At 47.1% G+C, this 25,027-nt stretch overlaps 1 protein-coding gene across 1 annotated transcript in view; it reads left to right on the forward strand.

Moving 5' to 3' along the window:
• Window positions 1-25,027, forward strand: part of SLC9A1 (solute carrier family 9 member A1) — a 280,576-nt gene that overhangs the window by 142,475 nt on the left and 113,074 nt on the right. The window contains exon 2 of the mRNA XM_078682622.1: window positions 12,512-12,972. Within this exon, the coding sequence (XP_078538748.1) occupies window positions 12,512-12,972 (461 nt within the window). The remainder of the gene's footprint in view (window positions 1-12,511; window positions 12,973-25,027) is intronic.

Here is a 25,027-nt window from a genome sequence, read left to right on the forward strand (position 1 = left end):
CGCATGTTTGCATTGTCAATTTAAATAAATGCGGAAAAATACTAGCTGTAGCGTCTTCTTTTGCTTGTGGCAAAAATAACGTGGATAAATACAGAAAAAATGCCTGAAAAAGAAATATGGATAAATACAGACTGAAATGGCAAAAAAATAAATACCATAAAACCGGGAGCCCTGTTTATGACGTAATAAATCGAGTTTTTGAACTCCTAGTGTGGTCTCTGAGAGCGTGCCACATTTTGATTCATATTTGGAGTTGTGGGCGTTAGGATGTGCATCTGGGTGTGTATCGAGTACAAGTCGGACAGTGACCGTCGTGGGAGCTTGTGTCTGAATATGTGTGTAAAGAGCCGATGTCCATCTGAAGGGGCAGAGTATCCAGAGGAGAGGGATGTCTAGAGCACAGGCAAGGGGGTAATCACTGCAAATGGGTAGGACGGAGGCTAGATGCCCACATGAAAGGGTGCTAGGTGCAAACAGGTGAGTTGGGGTGGGGGGGGGGGGAGCTATGAGATCACAGGTGAGATGACACTGTGAATGGCAGCTGTGAGGGCTTTGGTGCCCAAGGGTGAGGTCAGCAGGGTGTGAGCAGGGGGGGGGGGTTGTTGCATACAGGATATATGGCGCTGTATGCAGACAGGTGGGAGGGACCAAAGGCCAGCATGGGACAGGAGGTTAGGAGCACAGAGGTAAGCAGTCGCTGCATCCGCGTGTGAGAGTGGGGTTGAGTGCACACAAGATAGGCTGCATGCTGTCAAATGAGAGGGGCTCTGTGTTCCAATCAGTCTCGTTATGTCATGTATTTCGGAGTAGCCTGGGTGGCTGTGTTCAAGCGGGTGAGAAGGGCTAAGAGCACACACAGGTGAGTGTGCCAGGTACATGCAGGTGAGGGCTAGGTAAAAGAGGTGATGTGAGTGTGTAGTGGCAAACAGTGAAAAGGGACAAGGCTTGTATGGGTCAGAGGGTATAGGCACTCACAAGCGATACGTGACTAGGTACAAATAACTGTAATATATAGACTGACACGAGAAGGGGGGGGGCAATGTGCATACACAGCTGAGACGTGGCTATCACGTGTCCAGCATATTCACGTAAAAAAATTATGGGATTTATCCAAGTAAAAGTCGGGATATTCGGGGCAGTGCTTGATTTGTAAAATGAATGCTGGTGACCAAAGCTACAGAGAGAAGCCCGTGGCCGGCGCCTATAAATGTCCGAGCACCACATACCAGGCCTGCTAAGTCTTGACCTCCCCACGGGCCTCTCTGATCCACTGCCAGGTTGCAGGTTCATGCTTTCTCCCTTGGTGAAGGGTTTTCCATTTTCTTCGTCCTCCTTCTTTCCTGTTAGGGTGTTTTGTCCCTCTGCTGCTCTCGCGATATGTCTGCCGAAGAAGCAAGATGGTTGCCCCCACTGGCAACCATCGGCTCAAATCCGCACTGGTTGGGGGTTAATCCCAAAGGTCTGCTATGGATGTAGCACCCCTGCCTCTGATGGGTGCTACTGCAGTAGATAAAATAAAGGCCATGACAATTCATAGCATTTACAGGCATGTTAGGTGTGTGGCACACTATTCCGTGCTTAAACTAAGCTTGCTTTCGTCAGAATGGGCACCCATGTTTGCTGTTCACGCAGGCACTTGTGATGTAAAAGGGTAAAGGATTGGGAAGTGTGTGTGAACAGTGTCTCTGCATCGTTGCTGCTCTCACTTGTGCCTCGGAGTAGGTCTCTGAATATTGGTTCTGACAAAGATGACCTGCATGTTTGTACCACTCAGGGACAGGCCAGCCTGTTATTAATGATTATGCGACAGCACTGCTGTATGGGAGTTTGCCGGGCTGGGCATACATTGGTTTGGCGTAGGCATGCAGATATTCTGCCTTTGCTTCTTGGCGCTATAACTCTGCATTCAAGGCTACATCTACATATTTTGATTGTGCCAAAGCAAATTATGTTGATGTTTTTGGATAGGGCGTCAGCTCTACCTGGGTGTCTGAGTGGGTGCTTGATGATTTGCACTTATATATTTTTTGTGGTCATGCCCTCTACAAATTCATGAATAATGGCCATGTAATATGTGGCTATGGTTGGTGACATTTTTTTTCGTTATTACTATTTTTTTTTTAACCTTCCCAGATTTTTACGACGATGGCACCAGGGTTAAAGGTCATTTGATGTCCCGTCCTGTCATGTGAATGAGGGTCAGTGACATGTTATGTCACCAATACCCCTTGCGTGTTGGTGAGTTTGCAGCCTATGTAGGGCCTGCTCTTTTTAGTATGGACTAATTCACCTTCAGTCTTTAAACACTGCCTCATTTTCTGCAACACTGCAGGGATTAGATTAGAGGTGGGTGGAATTTGAGTAGTCTCGCTATGCAAATCTCTGCAAAACGGTAAAAAATCTCTGCGAGCACGCAAAAGTACCACAAACACGTGGAATTGCTTGTTGCGCCCGCTAGCGATGCTTTTGTCCTGTTCGCGAACACTGTTTGCGTGCTCGGGGAGAAATGTCTTGCGAACACGCATTTTTGAAAGCGCGAACAAGCAAAAAAATTCTGCAAACGGAATTTACCGCCAGGCCTAGGTTAGATAAACAACCTTACTGCATCAGACATGTTCCTGACTGGAGAGTTTGTCAGCCTGTTACCACTAGGCACAGTCTGCTGCCTACAAGGAGGGAGGGTAGACTGTAACTTGCACAGAGAAGAGGGCTGCTAAGGAGTGAAACAGCCAGGAGGCGCAACGAGAAAAAAAGGTTTCCACCAGAGAGCACCGTAGGTGGAGGTGCAGGAAGTCAAGGTGTCTTTCCTGTTTCCCCTTTTAAAATACAGGCCTGGCTCTAGGATTCTTGCATTGGAAGGGCCAAGAACAAAGATGGGTGGGCCACGAAGATGAATTGACAGTGGCTAAACAAAAAAGTATTGCAGATATCTGATATTTTAGGTACTGAAGTCGAATTTTAACACCATAACCAACAGCCAACGAGGTACATCATTTGTTTTCCCTTCTGAGCTTTTGGTTTAGTGGAAGTGGAAGGACGCTGCGTGCAGATGGACTACAGCCTGCGTTTGGTAATGTTCAGCAGCAGAAACGTTCCTGCTGCCACACGTTCCCGTTGCAGCTTTTCAAGTTAAAAAAAAAAAAAAGTTGCCAGCTTTGCGAAGTAATGAAGTTTAAAAATGCAGGTGCAGTAAGCCCTGTGACTACTATCACACACACCAACCTAATACCACAATGCATAATTAACCATTATTTATCCTCCTTTTCAATGCATACATAGTAAATAAAAACCATAGTTAAAAACTGACCTGGTTCTAACAAACACGGAAAACCCCTGAAACGCAGCAGTTTTGGTGACCACGCACACGACCCTGGCCATAACTCACGCTGCCAGTTATCCTCAAAACAACTATTCCAACGGAACAGAAACCAAGAAAAGGGCAGCAACATTGTGGATTGTGCCAATTATGTCATGCATTGTCTGCTTTAGTAACCATAAGCTGCACATTTGACTGGTTGTGTGCTTTTGAGTCAGAACCATAACTGAGTTTTTAAGCTCCGTTTTTTCAGTTATTTATTGACCATAACCATTGCTGATGGTTATATCAACAATGTTTTAAAGAAACGCAAACAAAACCTAAATGCTCTAATTCTCTCAGCGTCCACTGTTTGCTGGACTTTGAAGAAGACAACTTGTTCAAGCTAAGTACCCAAAAATAAACATGTAATTTAAAAAAGACTTAACAGTTCCGCTTATGATATGGTCCTCTATTGCCATCTCCGGGTTCTTGTGGAATTTACATTTATTATTATTATTAGTGTATCTTATATAGCGCGCAGCTACCCCAACGTGGTGTCCCGGCGCTCCTTCGTGTGTGCTGAGACTTACTTAGGTGACTATTTTATTAGCAGAAGAGGAAAGTTTTCAGTGCTCTGCGAAATGGAGGTTCTTCATGAATCATCCTGATGGAGAGTGGGAGTTTGTTCCAGAGGGAGGAGGCGTATACTTGAAAGGTTTTTCCACCGAATCGTGCCTTTCTAAATCTCGGGGTGGCGAATAGATTTTTTGAGCTGGATCTCAGGGATCCGGCATTTCTATAGGGGCGAAGGCAAAAGGAGAGGTGTGCAGAGCCCTTCCCCTTGATTGCCCGGTGCGCCAGTGTGAGGGCTTTGAATTCGGCCCTTTTTTGTACTGGGAGCCAATGAAGCCTTCGTCGATATGGCGTGATATGTTCTCTGAGAGAGATGCCACAGACCAGTCGGACTGCAGCATTTTGGACCATTTGCAGCCGGTGGCAAAGGCCAGAGGAGAGTCCAGTGTACAGGCCGTTGGCGTAGTCTAAATGAGAAGTTATGAGCGCCTGGACGATGGTTTTCCTGGTGTTGCTAGGAAGGAAATTAATACATTTTTTGACCATCCTTATCTTAGAGAAACAGGCTGCAGAGACCGTCTGTACTTGATTGTGGAAAGAGAGGCTAGAATCCCATCTAACCCATAGGTTTTTACTGATTCTTTGGGGAAGGGGGGCGAACTCAAGTCGAGTGGCCACCACAGGTTTGAGTCTAGTGGGGATGGCTGGTGGAAAAAGAGGACCTCGGTCTTTCCAGCATTAAGCCGGAGACAATTGTTGTCCATCCAACGGGCGATGTTGCGGAGACAGTCTTTTAGTGGATCAAAAGTAGACTGGGAAGGCTTATCATAGGAGAATAGGAGCTGAATGTCATCAGCATATGTGGTTGCTTTAATTCCAGACTGGGCAATCAGCTCTGCCAAGGGGGAAAAGTAGACATTGAACAGGAGAGGACTTAAGGAGGAGCCCTGAGGGACTCCCCACTTAAGTGGGCGGCTATCTGAGGTAAAGGGAGGGGTGAACACTGCCTGTGTCCGGTTGGCTAGAAATGAAGACAGCCACTCAAGGCCTTGCCTTGAATGCCCTTGGAATGGAGGCGATCGAGTAGGACGGGGTGGGAGACGGTGTCGAAAGCTGCCGACAATTCAAGCAGCACCAATCCGCTCTCGCACCACCGTCCAACTTCCATCGAACGGAGTCAGCCATTTTAATCAGGGCCGACTCAGTGCTATAACCTGGCCTGAACCCGTGTTGTGAATCGTGAAAAGACCCGTGGGCTTCAAAGAAGCTCGCCAATTGCTTTTTTACTAGTTTTTCGAGCACCTTGGCTGGAGCGGATAATAAAGAAATAGGCCTGTAGTTGGCTGGTTCATTGGGGTCAGCTTTGGCCTTTTTAAGGATAGGGACTAGTCGGGCGTGCTTCCAAGAATCCGGGAATGTGCCTGTCCTAAGGGAGTCGTTCCAAATGCCATTCATTACGGTTTTAAGAGGGGCCAGGGATTTGTATTGTTTGGCCGGCCAGGGGTCGGTTGGCGAGCCAGATCTGCATTTTAGTAGCTCTGCCAGGGAACGGTCAAGGGTAATCTCCTCAAAATCCGAAAAAACTGAGGGGGATTTAGAAGCGGATTCTGGGTGAACTGTGAAATTATTATTAAGGCCAGGGCCATTATTTCTGGGAAAAGAGTCATATATTGTGGCAATTTTTTCCTCAAAGTAGTCCGAGAGGCGGTTACAAAGAGATTGTGATCCCGGGGACTGGCGTTTGAGGGCCAGAGGGTCGGTGAATGTTCTGACGGTATTAAAAATTTCCCTCGAGGAGCCTTGTGCTCTGTTGATTTTTTCCTGCATAGCACTCAGCCTTTGGCCTCCTAATTTATGATGTCACCAGAACATCTGAATGGGAGCATATTATACAGTTAGTTACCTGTTATGTATGTCATATAAATAGCAAAATATTTTTTGGGCTATACATTTGAAATATTTAAATTAAGTTAATTACATTTCGGCTACCACCCTGTGATGTACATTTGGTTACACAAACAAAGTTAGGGGAACCTTGATCAGGGATTTCATAGTTTATAGGATGCAAAGAAATCTTTCAAAATTATTTTATTACGTTTTTTTATTTTTTAAGGTTCATTCAAACCATCCACAGACCGCCCAGCCATCACCATCCACAGACCTCCCAGCAATCACCATCCACAGACCTCCCAGCAATCACCATCCACAGACCTCCCAGCAATCACCATCCACAGACCTCCCAGCAATCACCATCCACAGACCTCCCAGCCATCACCATCCACAGACCTCCCAGCCATCACCATCCACAGACCTCCCAGCCATCACCATCCACAGACCTCCCCAGCCATCACCATCCACAGACCTCCCCAGCCATCACCATCCACAGACCGCCCCAGCCATCACCATCCACAGACCGCCCCAGCCATCACCATCCACAGACCCTCCCAGCCATCACAAGCCAGACCTCCCAGCAATCACCATCCACAGACCGCCCCAGCCATCACCATCCACAGACCGCCCCAGCCATCACCATCCACAGACCTCCCAGCCATCACCATCCACAGACCTCCCAGCCATCACCGTCCACAGACCGCCCCAGCCATCACCATCCACAGACCTCCCAGCAATCACCATCCACAGACCCTCCCAGCCAGGTCTGCTGCACCGCCATCCACAGACCTCTAGACCACCAGCCCCTACAATACCATCCACAGACCCACTCACAGCCAGGAAGACTGGACCACCATCCACATGCCCCCCCTTTATCTATCTATCGCCCTGACTCTATCTATCTATTGCCCTCACTCTATCTATCTATCGCCCTCACTATCTATCTATCGCCCTCACTCTATCTATCTATCTTTTGCCCTCACTCTATCTATCGCCCTCCCTCTATCTATCGCCCTCACTCTATCTATCGCCCTCCCTCTATCTATCGCCCTCCCTCTATCTATCGCCCTCACTCTGTCTATCTATCGCCATCACTCTATCTATCTATCTATCTATTGCCCTCACTCGATCTGTCTGTCACCCTCCCTCTATCTATTGCCCTCACTCTATCTATCTGTCACCCTCCCTCTATCTATCGCCCTCACTCTATCTATCTATCACCCTCCCTCTATCTATCGCCCTCACTCTATCTATCGCCCTCACTCTATCTATCGCCCTCACTCTATCTATCGCCCTCCCTCTATCTATCGCCCTCCCTCTATCTATCGCCCTCACTCTATCTATCGGTCACCCTCCCTCTATCTATCTATCACCCTCCCTCTATCTATCGCCCTCCCTCTATCGGTCACCCTCCCTCTATCTATCTATCACCCTCCCTCTATCGCCCTCCCTCTATCTATCACCCTCACTCTATATATCGCCCTCCCTCTATCTATCGCCCTCCCTCTATCTATCGCCCTCCCTCTATCTATCGCCCTCACTCTATCTATCGGTCACCCTCCCTCTATCTATCTATCACCCTCCCTCTATCGCCCTCCCTCTATCTATCACCCTCCCTCTATCTATCACCCTCCCTCTATCTATCTATCACCCTCCCTCTATCTATCGCCCTCCCTCTATCTATCGCCCTCCCTCTATCTATCGCCCTCCCTCTATCTATCGCCATCCCTCTATCTATTTATCGCCCTCACTCTATCTATCGCCCTCACTCTATCGCATCACCACAGAATCACTCAGGGGCACCACAACATCACTCAGGGGCACCACAACATCACTATGCGCTACCACAGCATCACTGAACGCCACAGCATCACTCGTCGCCACCACAACATCACTCAGCGCCACCACAGCATCAATCTGTGCAACCATTCAACAACAACTGGTTTAAATATGTTCTCTCAATGTTTCAAGCTTTATTACAAATGTCACAAAAAGATGTTAATATTTCACTTCTGTTCTTGGATTTTCGTTACAATAAAATACACTGAACATAATCTTCACAAAAGTTATTTACAAAAGTTAAAGCTATTGCCATTATAAATTACAATACCTTTTATGTAAGTATTAATTATTTTTTAAAAATTAAAGGCCATTGTTATTTGTAATATCAATACATTGAAGTCATGTAAATACAACACCTATTGCATTGCAAATACTATAGGTGTCACATTTGCGAAAGTTAAAACCATTGGCATTGTAAATGACAAAGCTATTAATTTCGCTATTTTCAAAACCAACACATAAATAAAAGATTTGGCATTTACAATACCAATAGCTCAAACTTTCCTAATACGAGACCTATTGCATTGCAAATGCTTGTTAGTTCTTGTAACTACTAAGTATTTAGCTAGCAGCACTGCTGTACATAACTACCCTCTCCGCTTGACTTGCTCTCCTCACTTAGCCAAATCTCCCACATCCACATTTCGTTATTCTCCCAAATTTCCACAGCTGAATCCTGGTGTAGTGCGTTAGGTGGAACATTAGATCTTGCTCTTAACTCTGGTGCTGACGCACATGCTTCCTTCCGTAACCCATTCTCTATTGGGCCTCTGACTTTCTCAGGTTTGTTTTGAAGCCATCCATGTTTATTTTGGCTATTCTAGCTTTCCTCCACTAGTGGGGACTCCTCCAGCATTTCCATCTCACCCTTAATGAAAGAAGTAAACGCATGCTTGAGCTGCTAGTATTGATTTTTCTGGGTGTTTTGGAAAATTGCAAATATTCAGGCAAACAATACTGGGGTGCTGTGCAGTAAACAAACATGAAAATAAACATGCTCGGACCAAACAACTCAATATAGTGAACTCCATATCTCTGCTAGCCCATTCATTTAATATAAAAACCTCAACAGGATTTGAGGGTACAAAGGGGTGTACGCTTTGAACGTTAAAACGAATGTCTCGAGGTCACATGAAACACGCCAAGTAAGGTGTTCTTGAAAAAAACACATAATAAGACATTACGCATACATACAGAGACCATGAATTATACATGTGTAAATCACTGTATAGAAAATGTTAAAAAAGGACAAAGGACTACAAGGTGTAGGATTCTTATGTCATCCATACTGTTAGGCTTTTTTTAAGAGTGCTTGGTCTGGAGAAGCACAAACTCAGGATTCAGAACTTAACAGTGTGGGTTGGATTTACCAATAAGAATTAACTTCTACGCAAACAAACCATTTTTGGCAACATTAGGATAATGAAATACTGGGGAACAAAAACTAAACTTTCTATCCTGCACCATGGAGTTTGCATCCTGCTTTATGATGTCCGTTCATAGCTCACTGTGCTAGATTACAATTGTAACTTATGAACTGCACAGTAACAAAATAATAACTGTGACAAAAGCAGTAACCCACTGATCTATGCACATAAAAAACTGTTTTGTGATCTGCATGTTACACATTTGTTGCAGCAGATATATTAACCCTCTGTGCTACCTTAGATGAGTCAAAACTGCCACTAAAAAAAATCTGATCTCCCTCCAGTAGGCACATTAGTAGGTAGATTAGTCACCAGAGTTATCGTGGCACTTTTATTGTTGCCCTCAAACTGCTGAATATACAAGGAACCCTGCAGTGAGTGTTTTTAAAAGTGCTGTACTTCTACAAAACTGCCCTCCAGTAACAAAACAGTACCCCTAACCTTTCAGCCTCCCAGGAAAATTCCCCTATCTTATCTGCACTTCTTTTTTTGGGGGGACCAACATTTTTGCCTCAGGTATTTTACTAAGCGCAGGAGAAGAAAAACACAGATCATAAAGATGAAGAAGAGAAGGATGGAAAAACCACCGCAAAGGGGAAAAAGCAGGAACCTGCAAGAGTGAGATGAAAGGGCAGGGAGTTTCTGGTAGTGTAATAAAGTGGCATGAGGTGTTTTAAGACTGCAAGCCTTGGTATTGGGTGCAAAGTATTTAATGGCATTGCCTGCAGGCTTTTGGGCATAGCTTTGGCATGGCATTCATTATTTTACAAATTCTCTTTACCAATCTCATGTTCTACCCTTCTCTTCATTCAATCTTTCCCAACTTCATCTTTTCCTTGGCCTTTTCCTTCTCTCTTTCTCAATCTCTCACTCCCTCCATGTGCTTATCCTGAATTATTTCTCTCGGTCTATCTTTTCCTCTCTCCTCCCCCTCAATTCTTTCTTCCTTTTTCCTCTGTGCTTGTCTCCACTCAGTCCCTCATTTCCTTTTATCTTTACCTCTGTTGCTTATCTCGACTCTGCGTTCACCTCTACTTTTGCACCAAGATATAAAGTAAATTCATTTTTTACTGCAACATTGTCAAAAAACGCGTTGCATTTTACCCGTTTCTAGTCCTATTTCTTTAAATGAAAAGTTATTACATATCCTAGTGTTTTTAATGAAGTTGAGTGTGCACAGCTCTTTCACCATTCCGAAAATAGATGGAATTTCAGAAGAATTAAAAACTCAACCTCTACCGTCATAGATTTTTAAACGCAAGGCTGGCACTAGGTACCCGCAGCCTGTTTTTTTATATCAGGCTGTTGTAACAACAGCCCAAGGCTCCCACCAAAGACTTGCTAAGTGTACTGCTCAAAAGCAGCTACTCCCTCAGGCTTGGAGCTGGTGGAGGTGCACCACATGCTGTGTCTCCTCGGCCGACCCAGAATCGGTGGCTTGCTCAGTCGCACTCACCTAAGCTGCGAACAGTCTTTCGAGTTGTGCGCCAGAAGTAAAGTCGGCCCAGTTACGTGCACCTGCTTTTCCTGGGTGGGCCAGAATCGTTCTTGGGTGGGCCTGGCCCACCCTCTAGCACCGGGCCTGTAATGAGAGGGACAGTTTTACTTAAATGTGTGTTTATCCAGGGTCAGTGGGGTGAAGATATTGCGCTCTCTATTTCCTTTTCTTCCCGCCTCCTCTCAGGAGCCCGCAGCTAGCTCCCCGAGGCCTCTGCAGGACGAACTGGCCTCAGAGCAGGGAAGCGGGCGCCGCGGCTCTTGGCACGCGCTTCGGAAAGAGGCGGCAAGGGAGAGCGCGCGCGGTTCCCAGGGCAACGAGGGATGAGCAGCGCTGCCTGACGCTGGCGCGCGGCTGTCCGGGGAGAAGGCAGTGTGGTGGCACCGAGGCGCGCGCCACGCGCAGCTGTGAAGCCCTTGTTTCTGTGGCCGTCGGAGGCAAAGATCGAGGCCACCACCATCCAATTCTCGTCGTCCCCCCTGCTTCCAGACAGCAGCTCCGTCCCTCTCTCCGGAGAAGAGCCTATCTTAAGTTTATAGTTTTGCGAGTGAGGCCCAAGTAGGTTGCCTGGAATAAAGGACGCCTTGTGCTGCCCGGCATACTTTGCGCCATAAACAATGGGCCTTTTTCATTTTGTAAACAAACCGTTGCATAACTTGTTGGCAGGATCACTTCAGTTATGTGGCAGCGGAAAAACCAAATTAAACTACACGTTTGACTAATTTATATCAAAAGAGAAGACAAATTAGGCAACGTTAAGCGCCGAGAGGCCCATCAAATAGCATTCTTGTTGTCTATTTTGCCGGGTTGAGGACACTATTACAAAAGCATCCAATTAGCACAAGACATTCGAAGTTTATTTTTAGAATGAAAAACTGTATATTTAGCAATTTGTTTTCAAAATGTTATCCACCAACAATTTTTGCTTGGAAATGGAAAAGCCCTATGTTCCTAATGAGAAAACCTGTTTGAAATTTTCTTTTAATGCACGTCCCTTGGCCAGGCATTACACTGAGGTATTTGACCTTTTAACAGATTTCTCATCTGATGTACTATGGCTTAAAGAGGACCTCGACTCAGAGAATACATACTATCAGCCTTATTTAAAGTATGGCAAACAGGATACTCTCCCAAAACGTGGCAAATAATCCCATCTGCCTTATTACAAATGTGTAAGAAATTGGTTTATTATTTGGCGTGGGTGACTAACCACCTATAGGAATAATCGCAACCCCTTATCAGGGTAAACCCTTAAAATCACTAAATTAACCAGTGTTCAACCCCCCAACCAGCTATGGCACAGAGGAGACCGACTTAACTTAATGCATAATTACTGAATTTCCAGAATCTCTTTCCTGCAATTGGTACATAGCTGGCACTTGAATCACCCTGCATGGAAATAAACGACCTTAACATTTGAAAAGAGAATGGGCGTGTATAGAGCGCTGCCTTAGTTAATGACTCCAAGCACAGAATAACAACTGTATGCAAGGGTTGAACTGCACTCTGTGTTACCTTCACTCACTTGGTCTTCCAAAAAAGGCGAAATATCAGGATATTTTTCCTGACCCAAAGTCTGCGGTCCGTTATTCACTGTACAGAGGAATTGTGGAGTTTCTGCTGTTGAACCTGTTTCACATTTCTTCAAAGCTGTGTCCTATATGAAGCGTTCTGCTGCACTGTTGACTTTCCTGTTTGAATATTCATTCTGGTTCTGATCTGTATTGAAGCTTAGACCGATCTAGGTAATGCAACTGCAGTCAGGCCGCTCTCTGGTGTATTGGAACATTTCTCAAGTGACTAATGCCTTTGAATAACTCTTAAGGCTAGTGACGCTGTATCCAGCTGACCCTCGGCCATGCTCAACTTTGAGAGGCACAGTTCAGTCAGGGAATCTGATTGCTAGATTAGCAGGCCGGCTATTCTTTTAATTCTGTAAACTTGCTACGTGGTTGACCTTGGCTCTGTTTTCCTCCCCAACAGGTTTCCACGTCATCCCCACCGTGTCCAATGTGGTCCCGGAGAGCTGCTTGCTGATTGTGGTTGGCCTGCTGGTCGGAGGCCTCATCAAGGGAGTAGGGGAGAAGCCACCAGTTCTCGACACAGATCTTTTCTTCCTTTTCCTGCTGCCCCCCATCATCCTGGACGCTGGCTACTTTTTGCCGCTGCGTCAGTTTACTGAGAACATTGGTACCATCCTCATCTTTGCCGTGCTGGGAACCCTCTGGAACACCTTCTGCATCGGGGGGCTGATGTTTGCGGTCTGCCAGATTGGTGGCCCGTCGCTCAACGGTGTGGGCCTGTTGTCCAACCTTCTCTTTGCCGCCATCATCTCCGCGGTAGACCCAGTGGCGGTGCTGGCTGTCTTTGAGGAGATCCACATCAATGAGCTGCTGCATATCCTGGTGTTTGGGGAGTCCCTGCTGAACGATGCTGTCACTGTGGTGAGTACATGATCATGATCAGATGCTGACCTCTCATTCCTCAGGCCTGAAGCATCTAAGGCACTAAACGCCTGTTCATTCACTGGATAAGCTACATATTCTGAGCACCAGGGTTACAATTTAGGGCCGCTTCCCCAGACCTGACAAACCCTCGCATGACCTTCGTATCTTAATTAAAGTCTGGGCAGTACATTACCAAGACTGATTGTCTCCATGAACTAGCCAACAGCATGTGAATTAAATACATATCTACTTTACAGGGTTCATAAGCTCCTTTTGTATGTTAAAACCATTGCATTTTGTTTGATGTTTGAGGTGTGACAAAATGTTAATAAACAAAACACCGGTCTACAAAGGGCCTGCCCACTCTGGTTCTTACAGGCATATCACTGTATAGACACAGAGGATTCAGCAACTATAGCCTGTCCCTGTTACCTCCCTCCCTTCTTCCTTCCCTAGATATTGTAAGCCATATTAGAATACTGGAATTTTGAGAGCTCAATTGAAGACCGTGGAGTAGCTCTGGGCATATAATGGCTGGTCGAAGCCCAGAGCGCCAGTATTTCTGTTTCTTTATGATTCTCCCTTTTTAATTTAGAACATTCTACTCTTGGTGGGTGGAATGGTCTAATAGCCTTCTATCCCTTCTGCCTCGGGCTGTACCTGTTAAAGGCTCTCACCCTCGTTTTAGGCCCTCGTCTGCGGCTCGGACCTTTAACTCTGCTTCAGGGCCTTTAAAACTGGTATAGCCGTTGGCAGCAGGCTATAAGGCTGTGGCCTTTCCCTTTTAATAGGGAGTAGACACCATGCATGAAAGTTGCACTCGGAAGGAAACCTGTGTTAATTACAGGACCAATGAGAGCAGCATACGAGAAGCAACAATTATTATGCATAAGGCCAATCAGTCATGCTTACCCTGCATACAAGCGAGACCAATTAGCATTTCAATAACTTTTTTTGTAGTAATAGTTTTTTGCAATGCCTGTCAATATTGATGTTGGATCCTCCACACTTCTGCTGTAGGTTTTCTAGTGACCATTTAAATGCAGCAAACTGATTTTTTTCGAGCCTCTGTGTTTTTAGTTGCAATGCTGGATGAACTTCCAGAGGGCGATTAGAAAGATTCCCTGGGTGGGTGAAGCACAGAAAGGGTTGAAAACAACAAATTAAGAGTAAGGCAACCGAGACTGATTCAGAAGCCATCTAATCTTGAGCAAGGATTGGCTGTGTGGAGTGTTGTTTGCAATGCTGTCTCTGACAGGTAGTTGGAGCTGTTTAGCAAAACCATAAAAACCTTGCTGAAAAACTTCTCTTCCTTTTGCAGAGTTTGCCTTGGAAATGTTCAATGAAGGCAAATACCTCTCAGATGCATGCTGCGATTTTACTGAGTTCTTGCCATTTGATATAAGGAAGAAAAATAAACGCGTAACTAGGAGTCTATTTACGCAGCTTTACCAAATGCTTGCAAATCCCATGAAGACCATTTCTTAGCCTTTTGTGTGTGGTAGCCGTCATTGCCTCTCGTAATTCTAAGATCACAAGAGGTCACAGCTCAAATAAAATGCAAGGCAGTTATAACTACCACTATAAAAATGGACCCCTGACCCTGCTTGCAGGCCAGGTCACTCCCCTCCTGCCGCACAGCTCTACCTGTGAACCTCTGCCTCCACCCCTCGCAGCCGCTCTGAACAGGAGTTCGAGCCTGCCGTGCCCCCTGTGCGTTGCCGTTGTCAGCTGTGCCCCGTAGCTAAGTATTTGCTCTGTGCCACTTAGTGTTTTACTGTTTATTCTGTGCCACTCGTCTTGTGCCACTCAGTTTGTTCTGTTCTGTGCCACTTAGTTCTTGCCAGTATTATATCCCTGTGCGTTTAACTGTTATTGCCACCTGTACGTTTTTATTTCCACTGCTGTCCCCTGTGCGTGTTCTGAGCTTTGTTTTCTGCCCTATTGCCCTTGTGCTCTGCTCGTCTCCCCAGCCCCCTCTTCTCTTCTGTATCCTCTGCCCGTTTCCTGCCGCTGCTCCCCTGCGGCCCGCCCCCTCGCCGTCCATTCGCCGCCCCGCCTCCCAGCTGCTCGCTCCTCCCTCCCCGCCTTAAATGGCGGCTGCTGCGCGGCAGTCAGAGCGATCCCTGACCCGCTTGCAGACCAGGTCACTCCCCTCCTGCTGCACAGCTCCACCTGTGAGCCTCTACCTCCACCCCCTCGCTGCCGCTCTGAGCAGGAGTTCGAGCCTGCCGTGCCCCCTGTGCGTTACCGTTGTCAGCTGTGCCCCGTAACTAAGTATTTGCTCTGTTCCACTTAGTGTTTTACTGTTTGTTCTGTGCCACTCGTCTTGTGCCACTCAGTGTGTTTGGTGCCACTTAGTTTGTTCTGTGCAACTTAGTTCTTGCCAGTATAATACCCCTGTGTGTTTAACTGTTATTGCCACCGGTACGTTTTTATTTCATCTGCTGTGCCCTGTGTGTGTTCTGAGCTTCGTTTTCTGCCCTATTTCCCTGGCGCTCTGCTCGTCCCCCCCACCCCTCTCTTCTCTTCTATATCCTCTGCCCGTTTCCCGCCACTGCTCCCCTGTGGCCATGCCCCCTTGCCGTCCATTCGCCGCCCCGCTCCCCAGCTGCTCCTCCCTGCCTTAAATGGCGGTCACGCCGCTGGCGCGCCAGTGGCAAGCCCGTCTGCGCCTGGACCGCGCTCAGCGCCAGAACCCCTGGCCCCCGCAATCGCCACGACACCAGACTCCAATACGACGCCAGCACCCTCCACGCACTCAACGCCAGCTGAGACCACAGCTGCTTCTAGGCCGCCCCGAAACGCACCCACGGACCTTTCTCCTGCCGCACCTGCAGCTTCACCTGCAACAGAGCCACCAAACCACCACGGACCAGACCCAACAACCTCCGCTGCATACTCCTCAACACCCGCTCCGCCCGCAAACACGCCGTCGAGCTATGGCACCTACTCGACACATCCGCCACACACGTCGCTTTCCTGACCGAGACCTGGTGGAACGACGCCTTGGCCCCCGACATTGCCATTGCCATCCCGGACGGCTACAAGGTCGCCCGCAGAGACAGCACCAACGGAACTGGAGGAGGAATAGCCATCATCCACAAGTCCACCCTCAAGGTCTTCACCGACACAGACGACACCCTCAACACCACCGAACACCTACACTTCCGGATCCACACCGACCCCAACACCACCCTCAGAGGAACACTCATCTACAGGCCCCCCGGACTCAGTTCAGCGAAGCCATCGCCGACCTCGTCAGCACCCATGCACTCGCCTCCACAGACTACATCCTCTTAGGGGACCTGAACTTCCACCTCGAGAACAACGACGCCAACTCCGCCACCCTGATCGACAACCTCGCCAACCTCGGTCTCAGACAGCTCGTCACCGATCCCACCCACGCCGCCGGCCGCACGCTTGACCCCATCTTCTCCACGAACGCCCACGACCACACCAACGAACCCCTCTGGACTGATCACCGCTGCGTCCACTTCACCTACAAAAAGCCCACCGCGCCCAACGCCCGCCTCAACGCTGCTGGAGCAAAGTCACCGAGGACCATCTGACCGCCACCCTTGCCCTGAACCCACCCACCGACCCAGACGCCGCTGCCCGCAACCTCAAACAGTGGATCACCGACTGCGCCAACACCCTCGCCCCGCTCAAGAAACCTTCCAACAACCACACCAGCAAGAAAGCCGCCTGGTTCACTGAAGAACTCCAGACCTCCAAACGTACTTGCCTGAAACTGGAAAAGAAATGGCCCCACAAACGAACACCGGACAACCACGCAGCTCACAAGGACGCCACCCGCAGTCACCACACCACCTCATCAGACTTGCCAAGCGTTCTTCCTTCAAAACCTGCTTGACAACAACGCACACGACAGCAAAGAGCTCTTCAGCATCGTGAAAGAACTCGACCACGCCAACAACATCCCGCCCTCACAAGAACTCTGCGACTCGCTGGCCACCTTCCACCGCAAGATCGCCGACATCCACAACAGCTTCAGCACGACGACCACCACGGCAACACCAAGCCCCACCCCACTCGCGAACTACAACAGCATCAACCGCCGGACCTCCTGGACCAACGTCAACGACGACGAAACCCGCAAGATCATGAACTCCATACACTCAGGATCACCGTCCGACCCCTGCCCTCACCACATATTCAACAAAGCAGACTCAGCCATCGCACCCCAACTTCGGAAAGTGATCAATGCCTCCTTCGAGACAGCCACCTTCCCTGGAAAGCTGGCAACACGCCGAGATCAACGCCCTGCTCAAGAAACCCAAGGCGGACCCCAAAGAACTCAAGAACTCCCGGCCCATCTCCCTGCTCCCGTTCCCGGCGAAGGTCATAGAGAAAATCGTCAGCACGCAATTGACCCGCTACCTTGAGGACAACAACATCCTGGACCTGTCCCAGTCTGGATTCCGAAGAAACCACAGCACTGAGACAGCCCTCATCGCTGCCACAGACGACATAAGGGCCCAACTTGACAACAGTGAAACATCGGCCCTCATCCTCCTGGAATTGTCAGCCGCCTTCGACTTGGTCTGCCACTGCATGCTAATGACACGCCTCCAAGAAGCCGGACTCCAAGAAAAAGGCCCTGGACTGGACCACATCCTTCCTCTCTGGCAGAACCCAGAGCATCCGCCTCCCTCTCTTCCGCTCCGAACCCACCAACATCATCTGCGGCGTACCCCAGGGATCTTACCTCAGCCCGACACTGTTCAATATCTACATGGCCCCCCTCACACAAGTCGCCCGCCAGCATGACCTTAACATCATCTCCTATGCCGACAACACCCAACTCATCCTCTCCCTCACCAAGGACCCGCACACCGCCAAAACCAACCTCCTCGAGGGAATGACGGCCGTCGTCGAATGGATGAGGAACAGCCGACTGAAGCTGACTCGGACAAGGCGGAGGTCCTCATCCTCGGACCCACCCCCTCGGCCTGGGATGACTCCTGGTGGCCGACCACGCTGGGAACAGCACCAACACCCACCGGCCACGCACGCAATCTAGGATTCATCCTCGACTCCTCCCTCTCCATGTCAAAACAGGTCAACGCCGTCTCCTCCTTCTGCTACAACATCCTCCGCATGCTTCGCAGAATCTACAAGTGGATCCTCATCGAAACTAGACGGACGGTGACACAGGCCCTCGTCAGCAGTAGGCTGGACTACGGCAACACACTCTACGCAGGTAGCCCTGCCACACCTACCATGACTGCAACGCATCCTAAACGCCTCAGCCCGACTGATCCTCAACGTCCCCTGCCGCTGCCACATCACCCCCATCTGAGAGACCGCCACTGGCTCCCCGTCGACAAGAGGATCACCTTCAAGCTACTCACCCACGCACACAAAGCACTCCACAATACCTGACCGGCCTACCTCAACAGCAGACTCCGCTTCTACACCCCCACCCGACAGCGCCGCTCCACCAGCCTCGCCCTCGCCGCTGTCCCCCGCATCCAACGAAAGACCACCGGCGGAAGATCCTTTTCCTTCATCGCCGACCAGACCTGGAACACCCTCCCTACCCACCAAAGGCAGACCCAAGACCTGCTCACCTTCGGAAGACTCCTCAAGACCTGGCTCTTCGAGCTGTAGCGGCACCCTCCTCCCCTCCAGCGCCTTTGAGACCATCACGGGTATGTAGTGCGCTCTATAAATATTATGATTGATTGATTGATGCTTTAAAAAAAAAAATTAAAAAAAAATATCAAAATTAGTACCAGACTCCGCTCAAACAATGGGACAATAGAAGTGACTACTAACCTTCTCACTGGCCTTTCAAGAAGCAATGTGCAGCTAATAGAAGTATTGCGCGAGTGTCTGCAAGGCAACAGAGCAGCCGGAAAACTCGTGTAGTATACCATACCATTCCATTTCAAAGGCAATTTATTGTTAGGCTGATTGTTTTTTTTAATGCTGGAGTGATGATTTTACATTTGACACTGATATAAGGGTGGAAAAATGAAAGGGTCACGTGCTTCACAGGGTGCAGGCAGTGCTGTGATTGATAGCTAATTGCCATGGAATTTTGGTTTTAATTTGTGCAAGTGGTTTTATTTCGCAGAGCAGCATTGGCATTCTAAGCAACCCACTTTCGATTTCTCAAACCGATAAAAAAGAAAAGTGAATCTTCATGCCCAGAGCTTTGCTGCAATCCCCCCCCTTTCTTTTGAACCTGCCCCCACTTGCCATGCCATTGTTTTTTTGTAATAAGCCAGAATGGTGGTTAGCAACAGCCACCTGTCCTGAAGATGACTCTGTTAATGTTCAACTTATGGGTTCAAAACATAGGCAAATTTAACCTGACAACCATTTGACATGTGAGTGTAAACCTTTTTTTGTATTATCAAAACCAGTGCGTTAATTAGCATTCATAGGACTGGTGTATCACGCACTTCTCAAACAATGTACCACCTACCACTTGTAAAGGACGTGACAAACCTTTTTTTCTCCCACCACCGAATGTTTCAAGTGCAGGAAGCATCAGTAAACCAAATAGGTTTAGCTTTACTTTAAAGTTTGCACTCACAGGCATGTATAACTGCTGTTTTCAATCATTGCGGCACTAATACTGGAAAATAGTGGCGAAAGGATTTCTTTTAAAAATAGATTCCTCATAGGAGATGAAGAACTGAATTTTGTGGTGTTTTCCGATGTAAAGTAACCCAGCGTGCATTTCAGTGAAACCTCTTCCTACAAGGTGGAATAATACATCCAGCATCCAATAGCAAGAAATGCTACGGTATGCTCCACTGGGTGAAGGCAGAGTTATATTCTATTTTACTATTTAAAGTAATTCGTAATAATAGGTTATCAAGATGGTTGCGCTGTCAAGCCAGACTTAAAAAGGCATCTGCTTCGAAAAACATTACACTAAAAATGCCTGCATTTTCCAATTGTATAGAAAATCCAGTGGTAAGGGTTTAGTTGGAGTCCAAAAGCCTTTATTCCAGGTTGGGAAGGTTGATTTTCTGCTCCTTAGAACTCTTATTCAATGTCTTCTGTAAACACAATTTGGGATAAGGTAGTAGAGTTGGGCTAAGGTATGCTTTATGTGGTTTTTCCTCACACTTATAGAACCCTTCTCTCAGGATAATGGATCCCCAGGTCTTGGATTCCATCATAACAATAGGAGCTAAGGCAGACTAGTAGGGGTGAAGTCTCCTCGCGTGGCGCAGAAGGGCTATGTGGTGGAAGTTCCTTTTTTTTTTGTTGGTTTGATCTGTTTATTAGATTTTCACATATGTAGTATATAGACGGGTATATACGTTTTTCAGAGAACCAGTAGTTATAATTGCATATACAGAATTCAATACAGTAAAACATCAAAATGACATACGAGTAATACCAGTCTGTCTTATTAGCGTGGGTTATCGTCACCCGTGGTCTAACATATAAATATAATTATTCCAACTACCGTACAGTATCTCGGTATAACAGAAAATAATCATATTGTAAGTATACATCTTACTTATATGTGTGAATCGCGGAAAATTTATAATCGACCGTGTCAGTATAGCCAGATTTTGACCAAATAATCATTTGAATAACATAGAAACCATATAACAACCAATTGGAGAGACAAGGGTGGAAGTTCCTGTTGATTGTGCCCTTGTTGTGGTTAGAGAGACCACCTCACTCTGGGTCATTGTGGGCACCAGTCTCCAGAGAATCTTCCACTCCGAAATCATTGATTTCAGGTATGTTAGTCTAAGTAGTTCAATAGAATAAAACAAGACTATAACACCCAGAATGCATTAGGCTGTCATATAAAAATCCAGCACTGGAAATGTTTGTAATGACCTGGAGAGAACAACTGAGCTATAGCACTGAGTTACGGTCATTTTTTTTACCCAGGGGTTCTGAGTGACTTCAAATAGACAAGAGCGAAGCTCGAGTTGTTTAATATGTCTCTCAGAGCCCTGAGGTGAAAAACATCCCCGTAATTCACAGTTGCCCATCTGTAATTTTGTTCTGTATGGCCCCCAAAGTCATCTGCCCCTGCCTTCAACTACTGTGCCGGGGCAAAGTATAATGGGAGACCTATAGATAACATGGCCTCTCCTCCCTGACACACATGTAAAAATTAAATATCTTGCATGCTATCCATAACCAAAACCCACGACCTTCACTGCCTCACCCCCCCACCCCCTCCTCCTGCCGCAGCTGTGCTTTCTGCTTTCAGTCAAAGCAGACCAGCAGCACTGCACTGACAGCTTCTCAGAGCCCTGTCACCTGACGGGAGCGCCTTTATGACATGACAACAGTGGGTAACCCGTTTTGTTATCAGCTGTTGTGATGTCCTAGGAAGGAGTTATGACTTTCCGAAACTGAAATAAACGATAGAGGCTCCCTGAGAGCAATACGTAGCATATATATAATGGCAAAAGAGGGTTTACTTAACATTAGATCAGTTTCCAGTGTATCTGGAGCAAAAAAAAAACTGTCTCACAGGCTATTATTTCCTTGATGCAGTATTTATTAACGCCTCCCTGGGCTTCACAACATGCTTTCGACAAGGCGGTGTAAGCTCCATAATTTGGTAGCAAGATTGGTGATCGGAAAATTGCCCAGACTTCTGATTCAAGTATCCAGTGGCCTGTAAACGAAAACTGAATGATTCACACCAAGCAATGCTGTCATTGCACCTAAACATATGAACGCTAGATTTCACTTGTATGTTGAAGTCAATCTGTGATTGCTCCAGTCTCCTGTCAATCATCTGCAAAGAGCCATTGAACCTCCCTCAGTGAGCACTTCTCCATCTCTTGTGTCACACAGCGGTCTTGTGCGCATATTCTACCTGCACAACACGTCATTGGGCTTGAGTGTTGGACTCCTCATTATTCACCGCCCATCCTGCATAAAAGCCTTCAAGGAAGCTTGTGAATCCCTATAACCCTGAGTTATGAGGCTTTGCACCCTCTGTGGTGTTGACTGCTCTGTTCTGCCGGCCCCACTACAGCTGTGGGCAGTGTTTGCTTGGGCTCCCTGAGTGCGGAAGGCTGTTGGATTCCCCAAGAGGAGGAGGAGGCTGCTTGCATTTCAAATATCCTTCATTGTCCTTTTCGTCCCTCGCAAAGGCCAGATGAGGTCTGTTTCTCTCTTGGCCTCTTTCCCGTAGTTGTGCAAGCAGCACGTGGTGCACTGCGCCGCAGTTGTTCCCTCTGAATAAACTATTCACAGCCTCGCATGTCTAACAGCACTGCAGTGCAGGTGGCTAAGGCGGAAGAATGTGTGCTGGGGCTCGCGCTCACTCACACAGACTGTGTATAGATCTGAGGAACAATGCACTGGTAAGCGGAAGAACAATGATGACCTATCGCGAGAGGTTATAAGCACTGGAGAGCTCTCCATATACAGGCATACAAGTGGGCTACACAGACGCTGCCTTAGAGCACAATGTGTGCGAGGAAGAGACTATAATTGTGGTATCAGCTTTGGAACTTAGGCCCTTATGTACTAACACATTTTCTCATAGACACAGAACGAGAAAAATCCTTCAATACATCAGCCCCTTAGTGCTTTGCCACATCTTGAGTGTCCATCTCTGTCCTTTGATGTGCCATGTTTGGCTGAAAGTACTTTACCAAGTGCTAGGTATCCCACTGATTTCTTTCCACGTTATCTACATCTTGGGTAGCTTACGGCCTTTTCTGGCTAAGGGGATTTATAGTGCCTTTTCATTCCTTGTGTGGCTTGCAGTGCTTCAAGCTTGTTGGCTCTGTAGCAACTATGCACTTGAAAGCAGTGGTTAATTTGTTTAATCATACTTTTTAAAGAGGCCGGGGTCTCTCGTCAGGAGGGAACTTGAACCACCCATTTCCCCTATTTGCCCCGCCTAAAACTGAGCCAATTACTAACCATGATTGTGGAGAGAGGATGTGGCGTAATGTCCAGAGCTGCTGACTTCGGAGTTTGGGAACCAGGTTCGAGTCTCTGCGTCGGCTCAACATCCTGTGATTCTGGGCAGATCACTTAACAATATTAACACCAGCTCTTTTTATAAGCACCAATTAAGGACACATTCACATTCATTTATGGTAGGCACAGGGAGATTAAATGCCGGTGCTGAGCACTTTAAACCACCGGCTCAAATTAAGCATTGCTTTAAGGTTGCTTCAAAACTCTGAGAGAGAAGGAAGAGAGTTGAAGAGTGATTAATATGGGTCCTAAGAACTCAAGAGCAGGATAAGGGAAACCGCCATATATTTAGTGACCCGAGTGCTTTGCATCATCTTTGGTAGCTACTGGGGCTTTTCCATGAGGTTGTTGTAGGTGGGTTGCCATGACTTGGCCAGCCTGGAGAACGGAACCAAAACCAAAACCTAGATGGCCTGTGATGCTTTCGAGTGTCTTATTTCTTTTGAAGTGCTTTGTCATGTGTTTGAACGCCTGGTGAGCTTTTAGGTGTTTTGGGTTGGTTTGTTGTGATTTATTTGGCTAGCCCTGGTGCTTTGCAAAGCAGCATAGGCCATCTATGGCTTTTACCATATATTAGCTGGCTTAAAATGCTTTGCTGCATCTTATGTGTTGTCCTGTGCTTTCTTTTGCGGGACTTCATTGCCTTTGTGCTGCTTATGTGGCCTCTGGTGCTCACCTTGGGTGCTCTTACAAGTCCAGAATGCAACAATAACGAATGTTAGGAAAGATGGAGAGAAATTGAGGGCTGTAGGCTACTGTCTCCCTGAGTCTGTACGAAATAAGGCTGTAAAATACCTTTAAGCCTATTGTATTCAAACTGTAGGTCATGGTAGAATGTGATACCTACAAAAAATAGTACTTAAAAAAAAAGCCCCGCTTATGCACTCTAGTAGTGGCATACTTCATCATGTGGTAAGATCCTGGCCCCTAAAAACCATATTGGGCTCAACCATGTTCCAGGGAGTGCTTCTTATGATTGTCTGCCAGGATCTTCTAGGGAATAAAACGATCTAAAAAACCCAGGTATCTCTTTTAAATGTGGGTATTTACGGTGTGGATAAAACAATTTATCCTGGGCAACATCGGGGGTATTATCGCTCTACACCCTTATTAAAGTCAACCTGTTTTAGCCCTCGTTAGAGTAAGGTCCATAAGGGTCCTGAGCTTTCATCAGGACAATGAATGTGTCCCAGGATTACTTGGCCTATTGATGTCTGTCAATCATCCTAACTCGGTCAGTCTGGACATATGATATAAAACATTCAACATGCAAAGGGGCTACTCACCCTGTTGCTGAATTTGTCACTCCGGATTCCCTATTTGGGATCTTTCTACTGCAGCATAAGAGGGGGGTGTCATGCCCTGTAGTCACACAGTCGTCAAGGCTGTCTTGTTGCCTTTCACCTCCTAAATGTACCCCAACATTTCCTGGCTGATCCACCTTGGTTGGCCAGCTCTGCCATGCCTCAAGTATCCTGAAGTCTTTGTTTTCGTAGGTTTTCTTGAGTGCTTTGCTGTGTCTTGTTTTCGTAGGTTTTCTTGAGTGCTTTGCTGTGTGTTGTGAGTCCTTTAGTGCTTTGCTGTGTGGTCTGAACACCTAAGGTGTCCATCAGTAATTGCTATTCTTAGGTGTCTTGACTTGTTCCTAAGGCACCTATTCAGACGGAGAGTTCCTAAGTTTTACAAGCCCTTAATGAAGCTTGCATCCTATTAGTTATAGCCCATCTAGAGATGTTCTCTTCAACTTTTCATGAAACTGTGTGTTACTGGATTCCTGAAGAATAAAATTGGTCTAGAACCGCTTGGCTAACCTTTGATATCTGATTGAGTGAAACTCCACAGAAGAGTAGAGAAAACCATAGCTTAAGAAATATAATCAAGAAAGAATAACCCCTTCTTCAATGGTTGCATTGTTATTGATTACAAGGTATTTCAGGCTACACACAAGATTTCCTATAATCATGAGAAGATTAGGGTGATTGTATTGTAGCATCTCTGGATCCCTGCATCCGGAGAGAGGATAAAGTTTGATGAGCAGCAAGAAAAAACTCTTGGTGAGTTAATCTAGGTAATGCATCTCCTTTGT

This window comes from Lissotriton helveticus, chromosome 3_1 (assembly GCF_964261635.1).
Source record: "Lissotriton helveticus chromosome 3_1, aLisHel1.1, whole genome shotgun sequence".
In the NCBI taxonomy this organism is placed as follows: Eukaryota; Metazoa; Chordata; class Amphibia; order Caudata; family Salamandridae; genus Lissotriton; species Lissotriton helveticus.